General features: G+C 35.4%; 1 protein-coding gene across 3 annotated transcripts in view; it reads left to right on the top strand.

The window, feature by feature from the left end:
- LOC136028859 (uncharacterized) overlaps positions 1–8,324 on the top strand; it is a 113,447-nt gene extending 105,123 nt beyond the window's left edge. For 2 of the 3 annotated variants that reach the window (XM_065706797.1, XM_065706796.1), the window contains exon 5: positions 7,982–8,324. In XM_065706797.1, coding sequence (XP_065562869.1) covers positions 7,982–8,100 — 119 coding nt within the window. In that variant the 3' untranslated portion in view covers positions 8,101–8,324. The remainder of the gene's footprint in view (positions 1–7,981) is intronic. The other variant, XM_065706798.1, reaches the window with a different exon arrangement.
- Positions 8,325–14,654: the final 6,330 nt, after the last annotated feature.

Raw genomic sequence — 14,654 nt, forward strand, 5'->3', positions numbered from 1 at the left:
ATATAAATGTATACTAGCTGTTAGGGTGGCGCTTCGCGCCCCCCCAACACCTAGTTTGTGGGGGCGCTTCGCGCCCCCAAGCCCCTCTGCGGGCGTAAGTCGTTACTCGCCATATTAGTTACGCGCCATTGTAGTTGTGTCCCTATGTCCCACCTGAGAATATATATATATATATATATATATATATATATATATATATGTTTTAACTACGTAAAACTTACGAATATACAACATTCTTTGCTGTCCCATTGTCTGTGCATATAAATAGATGTTCAGGTTTACCGACTCTTGAACATGCAACATATAATGATCCATGGGAAAACAATCCGTATTCAGATCTATACCTCATGATTCTAATGATTGCCCTTGAGCTTTGTTGATGGTGATTGCTAATCGACCATTCCCTGTGTCGCCGTCGTCATTTATATATCCCCCTGTGCCCCCCGGCGTCCCCTTTGTAGTTGTGTCCCTGTGTCCCGGTCGTCATTTATATTCCCTGTGTCCCGGTCGTCATTTGTGTCCCGGTGTCCCAGTCTGTAATTTTTCTTTGAGTGTCCCGGGCGTCATTTATATTCCTTGTGTCCCGGTGTCCCGGTCGTCATTTATATCCCCCTGTGCCCCCCGGCGTCCCCTTTGTAGTTGTGTCCCTGTGTCCCGGTCGTCATTTATATTCCCTGTGTCCCGGTCGTCATTTGTATCCCGGTGTCCCGGTCTGTATATACATTCGTGTTTTTAGTTTTGTTTTTCTCCTTTATTTTTCATTTTTTTCTTTTTTCTTTTTTTTCTTTTTTTGTTTTTTTTTAGTCTTTTAGCTTTTTTAGTTTTTTTTATTAGTTTTTTGTTTTTTTTTCTTTTTAGTTTTTTTGTAGTTTTTACCTTTTTTTTTAGTTTTTTTAGTTTTTTTTACTTATGTCCTGGTCGTCATTTATACTCCCTTAGTCCCAGTCGTCATTTGTGTCCCGGTGCTTTGTTGATGGTGATTGCTAATCGAACATTCCTTTTGTCCCGGTCGCTTTCTCTTTGAGTGTCGTCATTTATATTCCCTACTAGCTGTTGGGGTGGCGCTTCGCGCCCCCCCCAAGCCCCCCCGCGCGCGTAAGTCGTTACGCGCCATATTAGTTACGCGCCATTGTAGTTGTGTCTCTGTGTCCCACCTGTGAATATAGATAGATTTATATATGTGTTCCAAACTACGTAAAAATTGCGAATATACAACATTCTTGGCTTTCCCATTGTCTGTGCATATACAAAGCCGTATGTACTAATAATGACGTCATATGCAAACGCTCTTTTTACAAACAAACAAACATGCATACACACAACTCATTTATCTATAGATAGATAGATAGATAGATACAATACAAATTAACTGCGTAAAACTTGTGAATATACAACATTCTTCGCTGTCCAATTGTCGCTGCATATAAATAGATTGTAAGGTTAACCGACCCTCGAACATGCATCGAACAATTATCCATGGGAAAAACAATCAGTATTAAGATCCATACCACATTTTTCTAATGATTGACCTTGAGCTTTGGGGATGGTGATTGTAAATGCTAATCAAATTGGGAATTGCGATCTTTTAAATTGAAAAGGCAAATCCGTTGGAATCATGGGAATGCAAAGAATAAGAACAGCCTCACCCTCAAAAGGCCCTGTCAAGATTGTGGCCTCTATTAGGTTTTCCATTGTTTTTTTACGGCAAGTCGCGTGCCATTGCAAAGCTTTGGTGGGTTGATATTTCTTAAAAGTATTATTGGTACGCCTATTTTTAGTTGTAGCACGTGTGGTGGAAACCCTGAAGGATTTATGGAATTTAAAAACTCAGATGGATAATTAACCGCTTCATTTGGTTCCAAAACTGTGTCGACTGACTTGTAAAGGACTGCCTGGTCTCGAATCTTGGTCAAAACAATATTATTGATTTCGTGGACGTCTATATTTTTGGGTGCGAGAATCGCTCTTTCACTTAGCCATTTATTATTTTTATAATTTTTTAGAATATTCGGAAATACTTTTTCAATCAATTCATTTTTGGACGTCACTAAATTACAGAAATCACCAGGTAGTTGTATACGTCCTGAAATTGAGTCTACTGGGAGCTTTCCGTTTCCAATTGCCAGCAATTGATCTGAAAATGTTTGACCAGAGTCATCGTTTTGCAATCGGACACGCATATTTGTAGTTAATTTTAATATTTTTACGTGTGCCCATAAATTAGAATTTTTCAGGCAATCATTCATTTCGTCTGCAGGAGTTGATCTAGGTATTATAGGTAATGTTTGCCTGAAATCTCCCGCAAGCAACATTAATGTGCTGCCAAAGGGTTTCGACTCCCCTCTCAAATCTTTCAAGCATTGATCCAGAGCCTCGAGCGATTTTTTGTGTGCCATTGTGCACTCATCCCAAATAATAAGTTTGCATTGCTGCAATACTTTACCCATCCCAGATGATTTGGAAATATTGCACGTGGGAGTTTCTGTAGAATGCAAATTCAGAGGCAATTTCAAAGCGGAATGAGCAGTTCTTCCACCAGGCAGCAATGTTGCGGCTATTCCGGACGACGCAATTGTCAACGCTATATCATTTTTTGATCGAATTGATGCCAGAATCAGTTTTATCACAAAGGTTTTACCAGTACCTCCTGGCGCATCCAAAAAGAAAATTTTTCCAACGTTGTTATCGACACAATGCATTATCGTATCATAAATGTCTTTTTGTTCCGACGTTAACTTGGAAATGTTATTTTGTACATACGACAATAGATCACTCGTACTGTAACTTTGTACAACATATATGTCTTAAATATCTTTAATGACGTCACCGTCATAGCAAAAATGACGACAACTAACTTCATGATTAAATATCTTTAATGACGTCACCGTCACAGCAAAAATGATGACAACTAACTTCATGACGTCAGTCGACACAGAAACATGACGTCACCTGACAGACAGACACACAGACAGACAACTTATTTTTATATATATAGATAGATAGATGTGCCGGTGTCCCGGCCGTCATTTGTGTCCCGATGTCCCGGTCTGTAATTTCGTCAGTTGAAAACATGACGTCAGTCGACACACAAACATGACGTCACCCGACAGAACAGACCCACACACACAGACAACTTATTTATATATATATATATATATATATATATATATATATATATATATATATATATATATATATATATATATATATATATATATATATATATATATATATATATATATATATATATATATATATATATATATATATATATATATATATATATATACTAGCTGGGTCCCGGCGGCTTGGCCGCCGGTCCCCAGCATGGCATGTGGCGGGCTTCTATATATGGATTCTCGTTGTCCTTAGTGTTCTAACCCCAGACAGTATACATAGCTGGGTCCCGGCAGCTTCGCCGCCGAGCTCCAGCACGGCACGCGGCAGGCTTCTATATATGGATTCTCATTGTCCATTGTGTTTTATTGCAGTTTTCCCAAAGATATTTGACTATTAAAGGAAGTCCAATTTCTAACAATGATATCTACTAAGCTTCAACGTTTTGGTTTTCTTTTTTAAGGTTTTTGAATTCTTGTAATCCCTTGTTTTTTAATTTAATTTTTTTCTTTTTTAGTTTTTTCTTTTTTTAGTTTTTTAGTTTTTTAAGTTTTTTTCTTTCTTTTTAGTTTTTTTAGTTGTTTACCTTTTTTAGTCTTTTTTATATTTTTTCTCTTCTTTATTTATTTTATTTTTCTTCTGGATATACAATATTCTTCGCAGTCCCATTGTCTCTGCATATAAATAGATCGTCCGGTTTAGTAACTCTAGAACATGCTAAATATAATTGTCCATGGGAAACACAATCCGTATTAAGACCTTTACCACATTTTTCTAATGAGTGCCCTTGAGCTTTGTTCATGGTGATTGCAAATGCTAATCGAATTGGGAATTGCAATCTTTTAAGCTGAAAAGGCAGCTCCGTTGGAATCATGGGAATGCGAGGAGTAAGAACAGCCTCACCCACGGAAGACCATGTCAAGATTGTTGCCTCTATTACGTTTTCCATTGTTTTGTTTTTTTACGGCAAGTCGCGTGCCGTTGCAAGGCTTTGCTGGGTTAATATTTTGCAACAGTATTATTGATACGCCTAGGAATTTAAAAATTCTGATGGGTGGTTAACCGCTTCATTTGATTCCACAACTCTGTCGACTGGCTTTTAATGATTGCCTGGTCTCGAATCTTGGTCAGAATAATATTATCGATTTCGTGGACGTCTTTGTACTTGGCTGCCAGAATAACTACTTTACTTAGCCATTTATGATTTTTATAATTGGTTAGAATATTCGGAAATACCGTTTCAACCAAATCATTTTTTGACGTCACTAAATTACACAATTCAGGAGGCAGTTGTATACGTCCTGAAATTGAGTCAACTGGGAACTTTCCGTCTCCAATTGTCAGCAATTAATCTGAAAATATTTCGGCAGAGAGATTGTTTTGCGATCGGACACGCATATTTGTAGTTAATTTTAATGTCTTTACTTGTACCCGTAAATTATAATTTTTAAGGCAAGCATTCATTTCGTCTGCAGAGTGTCGATCTAGGAATAATAAGTAATGTTTGCCTGAAATCTCCCGCAAGCAATATTAATGTGCTGCCAAAGGGTTTGGAATTTCCTCGCAAATCCTGCAATGATCGGTCAAGAGCCTCGAAAGACTTTTTGTGTGCCATTGTGCACTTGTCCCAAACAATAAGTTTGCATTGCTGCAATACTTTACCCATCCCAGATGTTTTGAAAATGTTGCACGTGGGAGTTTCTGTAGACTGAATTTTCAGAGGCAATTTCAAAGCGGAATGAGCAGTTTTTTCACCAAGCAGCAACGTTGCCGCTATTCAGGACGACGCAAGGGCCAACGCTGTGTCATTTTTGGATCGAATCGATGACGTAAATTGTACATTCCTAATCTTGCCCTTTCTTTTTGGGCCGCAAGCCTGGCTTTGCGTTGCTTTGGTGTTTCCTCCTGGTGTTTTCTTTTTAGTGACATTGTAGGATAATTATACCCTCATTGCTTTTGTAATACAGCGACACTTCTTCTTTTTTTACTATCTCTATCAGCCGCAAGCCTGGTTTCGCGTTGCGAACATGACGTCATTTATATATTTTTATCTATAAAAATATATTTTTTATCTCGTATAAAAGATATACGAAAAATTCTTCTTTTGCCTTAGCTTGTCTTTTGCTATTATGAAGACATATCGCCGAATCTTTGTTTTCCTTAATTGTTAAGCTGGTGCGAGAAAAACTTACTTTTCATCTAACGATTTATCTAGTTAGGGATTTTGATTTTCAAAGATATGGCAGGCATTGATGACCACCTTTGTTTCGTTTAATTCTTCAGGTGGTGGGACAGAAACTTCTTATTTTGCCTCGGCTTGTCTTTGTCATTATGAAAGACATATCGCCGAACTTTGTCTCTTTTAACTGTTCAAGACGTGGGACAAAAACTTTTTTTTGCAAAGATTTATCTAGTCCAGGTTTTGATCTGTATTTGTAGTTTTGATCTGTTTGCATTCTCGCTGTCCAGGTTAATTTTCAGTGACTCGCTTGCATGTTCGATGTCTTATGTTTTCTAAGAGTGTATGTCTTTGCTCTTCATTTTCATTTTTGGCTTGCTCACATGCTCGGTGTCGCATGTCTTATAACCAGCTGTTTCTATGCTCTTAATTTTCATTTTTTAAAACCACCGATTTTCTTCTGACTGCGTGTGTCTTAGCTCCTCATTTCGCATACATTCTAACCGCCCGAGCCTTTTTCTTCATTTTCATTTTTGACATGTTTTTGGATTTTTTTTTTTAGTTAAGGTGTTGGTTCCAAAGAATCATCATTAATAGTAACTACAACTACAAATTTTTGTTTATTGGGCCTTCCAACAGGCGTTAAATTATATAAATAACTGATTCGTTGGAAACTCAACAATCTAATTTATGATATGCATGACATCATATAAGAAAATGCTTATATGATGTCATATGTGATGTAATAACAAATGTTTATTATTATTATTATTAATACCAAATACGGTAAGCTTTCAAGCTTGTTGCAAGCTTGAGTTATGTGCTATCATAGTACATGACGTCATTTGCAAAAACCAAACTTAAGGCTTTTCACGATTTTGTTTTTAGGTCTGACCTATCTAGATCGAAATCTTTAATATCCCATGATACCAATTTTCCGGCAAAAAGTACATGTATAATATATATATATATATATATATATATATATATATATATATATATATATATATATATATATATATATATATATATATATATATATATATATATATATATATATATATATATATTTATATATGTATGTATATATTTCCAAGAGTTTGGTAGCCTCACTGCCAGGCACTAAACACGGACAAGCTTCTATATGTGGATTCTCATTGTCACCATAAGCAATTTGAGTCTTTTCTTGATGCCATGACAGGTTCGATTATAGCCACCCTAGGAAAAATTCAAATTCTTTCTTAAATTTGTGACCTATTTAGATCGATTTTGTGTCAAAAATGTCAATTTACCAGTTTTAAAAGAGAATAAACTATGTAGCTGATTTCGAGGCCTAGCCCTGTCATTCCTACGCAACAGACTTGTCTATGCTGATTATCTTTGTCACTTATCTTGTAACCGTAGACATTGTGATCCTCTTCCTTATTTCTTGTCGTCACCATAGGTTAGATACAACCACAATTGGAAAAATACAAAATTCTTCCTTGAAGTTGTTACCTTTTTAGATCGTTTTTATTGGCTAGAAATGTCAATATGCCAGTTAAGACAAAAAAATGTGTGCACAATTTCGATGTGGGCCCCAGCACTCGGCAAGTGACAAGCTTGAATATATTGATTCTCGTTGGAATTAACAACCTCGAAATGAGTGAGATTTATGTTCTACTCCTTTATAGGGAAAATAGAAGGCTCCCAAGGGAACATTTAGAACGTTGAAGGGTCCCATTATCTTCTAATAAGGATTTGTTTTGTTTATGACATCTTTGTGGATTTTTAATGGCTTTTACACCAATTTCGGTGGTTTCAAAGATTAGGATGGCATCGTTCTTATATTGCAATATTTTTTTTTGTTCTTTACTATCATTTTTGACGAGGTGTTATTTTTGCTCTCGCTTTTCTAACAGTACAATTATTTTGTTCTTCACTCCGTTTTTAGAACGTTCTGGTAATCGCTTCCTCGTTATTGCTTCTAATTCTCACTGCAGCTTATCTTTTAATCACATGTTTCCTTAGTCTGACTGTGGTATATCTTTTAGCTACATATTAGTCAGTTTGTTCGATTGACTCATCATTTGTAATAGTTGCAAATTCTCGTTGTTTGGGTCTGCCTACAGGCATCATATATAACTTGTTGCGTTGAAAATTGTAGGCTAACTGGTGTTTATTCTGTCGTATCTATCTTTTTATGCTAAGTGGATTTAACCTAATACAAATTGAAACTTCTTTTATAAATTCTCCGGTATTTCTCTAATTTCTGTTTAAAAAATTAAAACTTTTGATTAGACACCGTAAATATCTATTTAGTTTACATGATAGCATTAGAGATTCGGAACTGAGAACTAAGATGAAAAAACTATTGAAAAACAAAATTTATCAAGCTTCCAAGTTCAATTTCAAATTTAAATGACGTCATTGTAATACTGATGTATACAAAAATGACGTCACTGACTTGCGTCTTTTTTCAAAAATTCAGCCTCTTAACGAATTTTCTCAAATGTTTGTCCTATCTATATGTTTTTGTAGGCCAGAGTATCTTGTTGCCTCAGTTCTTCTTAATATCCGTGTTTCTGCTCTTCATTTTGATTTTTAACTTGCTTTGATTCTCGTTTTCACATGTCTTGTAACCGCACGTGTCTTTTCTCTTCATTTTCAATTTTGATAAGTTTTTATACTCACTGTCTCTTTCAGACAGAGCACTAACGATGACGGGAGAAGACTCTTTCAGTGCTTGGAGGCGGCGAAAAAAACGTGGTGTTTATTCAAATTTACGGACTTTCTGCTGTGCATGTCGGCCACACTCCTTCTAAAATTGAACTGTGCACTTTCGAAATTCGTAATTTTGTGAATTGTGTTTATTTACATCTTATTAACTGTATATACATGCGGAAGCACTTTTTATATGAAACAGTAGCCATTAGTGATTCGACCCTATCGTTAACTACAGTGTAGATTTTCATTTGTACACTATGCAATTCTCTTTCGCTGATTCCAGTTTTGAGCTGATTATGAATAAAGAAAATATGACACAAAATATTTCTTACGGGCTGAAGTAATATGACAGCAAAGAGAATTTCAGAAGGCTTTTCTTTCAATTCATCCGTTCGAATAAAATACAGCGAATCTAAAGTGTTGATGTAGTATCAAGCCTAAACCTCAAGTTCATTCATGGTTTAGGATGACAGGAAAAGTAAAATTACTTTGATCTTATTTCATTACGGGGTACTTGTCAGTTATTCACGGTTTACATGGTTATACGCGGGGAACATGGGAAAAGTAAAATTATATGGAACATCAGGACTTTCCGATTACCGACAATTATTCATTAAGTTTCCGAACACACTGAATTAAGATTACAAACCAGCCACAGTAACTCACAAGGTTTTAAGAAAAAGAACATAATTTTATCGAAGCTGAAAAATGTGATCAAAGGCTTGCCTGTTATTGAGGATTGCAGGTTTATACAAGGAGTTTGCAAGACATTTTTAAAAGAACACAGGTTTTTCACACTTTTTACAAGAAAATTGTAAAAAGAAAATTGTAAACAATATTTGTCTTTGAACTGGAACTGATCAATAAGTCAGGAACCCAAAAAGACAGAAATGAACGAATTGAATCAGACGAAAGAACATGCTTAGTACCTGGTTAGCATGCTCAAAATTCTAAACACCTTTAGAACTCTATGAGATTGGAGTGAATGAATAAAGCTCGTTGACAGAGGCTGCTTAGTTTGAAAGCTAAAGCTGATGAATTTTGAGAACCTAACAAGACAAGAGTAAACAGATTTGGCCAGTCGATAAAGCTTCCTCGGTTTGATGGTGTCTGCTGTGAATCTAAGCCATGCAAGAAAAAAAATATACAGAATATCTTTTGAACTGAAGTAATTATCATTGGTAGTAAGACTGTTTTTGTATTGTCAAATAAAAAAAAATGAAAAAAACAACAACAGCAACTTGAAACATCTATCCTCAATAGCGGCTCTAATGTTTTGCTTCTTCTACTTTGGTTTATTACGAAGAGTAATTAAGATTTTTGATTCCACAAATAAGATAAAATCTTGCTAAAAATATAGATCAATATAAATCGCAATACCTCTAAAAACTCATTCATTTTCATCCAGGATGCTTAAGTCATCAGCATAAACTAAGTCCAAGAGAGTTTTTTCCACATTTAATGCTGTGGCCTTCCATTGCTTTTCCTGCACACCTTAAGACAAAGTCCAGCAAAATTATCTATATAAAGAGGGATGGAACAAAAGCCTGCTTAACTCCTGATTTAATGTGGAACCAGCTGCTAGCCTCATTAACCACAGCAGTGTTACTCTTGTACATAGCACTATTCACTTTATTGTATTTGTTATATCATACAAAGACAATATCTTCGCTAAAGCTCTTCTATTAGTAGAATCAAAAAATTTTTCATAATCTATAGAGCTGGGGACCAAAAGAGTTTGATAAGTCACTTCTCAATTATTAACCTAAGAGTAAAATTTTGGTCAATACATCCTCTACCTTTTCTAATACCGCACTGTTCTTCTCTTAAAACTATGTCTACAGCATCTCCAAGTCTAAAAATTATCATATTACTAAGTGATTTGCCACCTACAGAGACCAGACAAATGCCTCAATTATTATCGCACTCACTCTTCGTCACCTTTTTTTATACAGTCATTTAATTAAAGCTTTCCTAAAATCGCTAGGTACTTCCCCCCTTTCAAAAAATTATATTCATAATTTTCAGTCTTCTTATAGAGGATCCTCCCATGATGGTGTTTTGAATCTCCATGAAATTTAACCCATTACTGGGAAAAGTTTTTTAAATTATACGACGTGTCCACAAACCGGTGTGCCCTATTGATTTTACACTTCAGGGAACTTCTTCCTCCTCCACCTATATTTACAGCCTTGGGCGAGGGTGCATTCCCCCCTGCTGATTACCTAAGTAATTTAATTTTATTGATTTGATGTGCGTACCTACTTTCGACTCGTAATCAGCAGTAACGAATGCTTTAAACATTTATGAAGACTATTTGGACATGCTGACATTTCAAACAAATCTCTTTTACTAGGATTGAATCTCAAGAATGGGAATCCCTCCTTACGACTTCATATTTATTTTTCAGTAGCATATGGTTATTGGATTACTTACTATTTTCAATAGTAAGATTTTTTTTTGTAAATCAATATAATATTTGTAGAGAAAGCCTTTCAGTTTTCGTATCCATCATAACGTGAGGGATTTTAATCCTTGGGATGATCCTCTTGAAATCTGATGTATTAAAGCAACGGTGACAATAACAAAACTTTTCACCGGGTACTAAATTTTCACCGGGCTCCAAGACAATACAGTTTCTTGTTGATCTTGATCACGGCGTGATCAATAACAAAACACGGAATATGATTTATTTCTGGAACTATACCTTATCTTTGCTACAAAGTTTGTACTAATACTATTTTTGTTCCTTACTGAAAGTACAAGTAAAAAAAAAGTGCAAAAGAACAACAACAAAGAACTGACAGTAAAAACAGAATGGAAGAAAGAGAATGTAGAAAGTAAAAGTACAAGTGTGAAGAAAATGATAGCTAGAAGGAACTAACATATGTGGCAGTTAAAGAAGCTTAATATTTTTAAGAAGGAGGGGTGGCAGTACTGAATTTTTCCAAGTTCCAACTTATTTCAGTTTCCCCACTTTTTACCAGACATATCAATCATTCTGAACATGTTCTCTTTAAAAACATTAACATCAATTTTTCTAGTGCATATTCAAAAAGTGATGTTCCTTATGACAATGGTAAATTGGAACAAAGTAGATTTACGGACTAACATTTAAACTTATCTGTCTATTGGAAAAAATGATTTAAAATCTTTATTAAAGTTACACTGAATTATAAGCCTAAATCTTTGAAATCTTAGCACAAACTTATAATTTTACTGGTAGATGCTTTTCTAGGTCGTTTTGGCAAAAGCCTTGTATATTTTCCGAAATTTCTTGGCTTATTGCTGTGCTCAGTTTTGTGATAGCGAGAATAATGTGTCAAGAATAATTTTTTTTTTCATAAAAAATAATAATCTTTTTTGAGTTTCATGTTTCTCCTGTCATATTTGTAAGAAAAAGAATAAAATTAGTCCCTAGTTTTGGATTAGGTGTGATTATTTTAGTCAATTTTACAATATAATTCTAAAAATATATGGAAACCATTATTAGAAAATACGATTCAAAATCAAAGGCAGTGCTTTAGATTGCCAAAGTAAAAATCCCCATACCCGCAACGTATTATTCTCCCCCGCTAATTTTAAATTTACAAAGGTACTCGAAGAGACTTCAGAAACGGCTCATTTGATTGGAATCGAAAGTTTTTGTGTCCTTTTAAAGAATCTGAAGTAATGGCAGGGAAGCCAACCACCATCCGTGATTATTTTTGCTTCTTCCCTTCAAGAACCCTCAAGAAAGTTGATATGAGTTTTAAGATAGCCGTCTGTTAAAAATAGTAAAAAGGTCCACTAAAAATGCATCCAGGAATGACAAAACCAGAAAAACCTTAGAACGAGGGCCGTAAAATATTTAATAGGCTAATTGTTTACATATGGTTTTATAATAGAAAAAGGGAATTTTTTAGTTTGTGTAGGAGAAACTTTCAGGTTTTTTTTTTGCTAAACAGGATCAGATTATTGTTCTTGGGGAAGTGGGAAGGGAGAATAGGAAGCGCGAAAAAGGGTCAAGAAACTTTTCTCTGATTAGTTTGAAACTCAGAGTCGTAGGTTCTTTGGTCGAGAGGAACTTAAGGTAAACTTGCTCCTGGGAAGACCCACCATTTGCCGAAAAACAGATCCAAAAAGTACCAAAATGTTTTTTTCTTTCTATAAATGTTTCTACCACAGAAATTACAACCATGAGTCGTTAGGCTAAGGAAGCCTCCGTGCAGAAAGAAAAGAAAAAAGTTGATTTCTAAAAGAAGGGGCGCAAAAAGGGTGGGTAAAGGACCACCAAACTGCTTTCCTGGGTCACTTCGTATGGAAGGAGTGATTATAAAAATCAGGATAGGGGGCTCATTCCATTGTAAATTCAAAGCTTGTGCTCTTTTTTAGGTCTGAAAGTAATTGGGGATGGAAACCATCCTCCCTTCCAATTTCCTTTTCTGGTACCTGATCAATCCATGGTGATATTTTAGAATTTGAGATATTTTTTATTTTTTAGTAATGCCGAAAGGTCTAATAAGTCTCAGGAGTTTATATCACCCCAACAGTTTTAAAGTATAGGTCCAAATTTTTGTAAAATATCTATTGTAAAGATATATTCTGGAGGATATACTTTGGAAACAACGCATGCAGTTGATTATATCAAAGAACGCTATGTGAGCCCAACTTTCCAATTTATCTGTAATATGGCAGAAATTACTCGATGGATCGAACTGAAATTTTCTTAGAGTAATGGGGGGTTAACTAGACCTTAAATCATGAATTAAAGGGGGAGCGGATCGAAAGGAGCTATATGTAGCCAGATCATTGAAATAAAATGCCAACAACATCTATTGGACTGCTAAGGGTCTAAAAGTGAAATTTTCAGACACTCATGGGGAACAGAAATTTCATTTCCAGGATATTTTCAGGCAGCGAAAATGGGGTATCTGTGATATACCAGGAACATATTTGGATATCAAGCAAAAACTTTCAGGAAGTGTTCAGGGAAAGATAAAAGTTGAAATATGACATTGAGAGGAGGATAGAATATTCCGAACAGAGCAATGCCTTCCCGATAAAGTTGCCAAAATATAACTCGTCTGGAATAATTATTGTAGGGTATGCCCCGACAGGAAACGATGAAAACGAGATTCACCAGACGATTTTTCGGCCCATGGAATAGACTCTCAGCAGAGCTAATCCCGGCAAAACTTTCACTCAGTGCGTTCAATAGAAGGTATGGCAAATGCCTTAGAAACAAAATTAAAGTCATTACCAGGGAAAGCATCTAATCATCACTTGTGATGTAGCCGTAAAGCCTGTACTGAAAACACTAACAAAAATAAGACAACACGATGCGCGTCCATGTTATCCAAACACATTGTCTGTAATATGTCAGAAATGCTCGTGGGATTGAGTTTGAACTTTCAGGTAGTGTAGGAGAGAAGAGCAGGCAGGAGCAGGTACATACGCGAGGTCCTCCCCAAAATCTTTAATTTTTGAATTTTTTGAGAACTTCTCATTCAAATCATCAAATATATAGAGAACTTGATATATCTCAAGCCAAAAAAGTATTTTGAATATTGATTCTATCGACTTGTAAAGTGGGCCAACCATTTCTTCTACTGATTAGCTTAGGCATACACTTCATGCACAGGGAAAAACAGAAAAAAAATTATGGAAAATGGTTGGAGACTCCAGGGTGTTTCAAACTGTGAGGATTTAGAGCTTCTCCATTGCAACTGGCGTTTCAAAATTTTATCTTGTTTTTTTTTGGGGGGGGGGCGAATTCTTGGACTCAAATATATTCAGCACTGCATATACCTCGTATACTGAGAGATTGAAACACTGTATATACCTCGTATACTGAGAGATTGTCATTCTTCTTGTATCGAGGAAAAGACATTGTCCTCGCAATGTCTTAATTCTAAAACAAGTTTTTCCAGCTGAGAGGTGTCATTGCACCTCATAGGCTTATATTATTTTAGAATAACAAAAGACCTGGAGTTTTTTACTTTTAAATACATAGGAATCACCAGAGAAAAATCTTTAAAATACGTCACAAAATTCACTTTCTATGGAATTTCCTTTTGTATAAGCTTGATTATTACGATACGATTTATTACGGAAAGTGTCCAGTTCGTGCAATATGTGTCTTTTTTAAATCAATGCATTATTATTTAAGAGTTTTAATGCTAGAGCACAGAAAGTACCGTTATGAGTTATTATAAGAATTTATTAGTCTTAAGACTGATATGGATTTTATAATACTTTTTTTCCGAGAAGGTTGTTGGATGGGACAAAATAAAGGTTGAAGAAACCAAAAATTTCGGGAAATGTGTAATAGTCTTCTATTAGGTTAGGATATGTCAGAGGAACGTCAACTAGGACTAAATAAGGGTTGAAGACACCAGAAACGTCAAAAACGTCCTTTGGTCTTGGAATCAGACAGTCAAATGAGGTCAATAGACTTGGAATAGGCTAAGATGTGGCTATATAGGCTAAGAATATCTTCTGAAGTTTCAGGTTTAGGGAAAGAAGGCAAGGAAGGACCAGGTAAGAGAGGACCTTAGAAAAAGGTCAAATAAGCTCTTAAACATTAATGGAAGGGTAAAAAGGCAAAAGAAGGGACAGTACAAGTTTCACGAAGAGAAAAACTAACATGCTAAAATTTTCATGAACAAAA

The sequence above is a fragment of the Artemia franciscana genome, chromosome 7, assembly GCF_032884065.1.
Source record: "Artemia franciscana chromosome 7, ASM3288406v1, whole genome shotgun sequence".
Classification (NCBI taxonomy): domain Eukaryota; kingdom Metazoa; phylum Arthropoda; class Branchiopoda; order Anostraca; family Artemiidae; genus Artemia; species Artemia franciscana.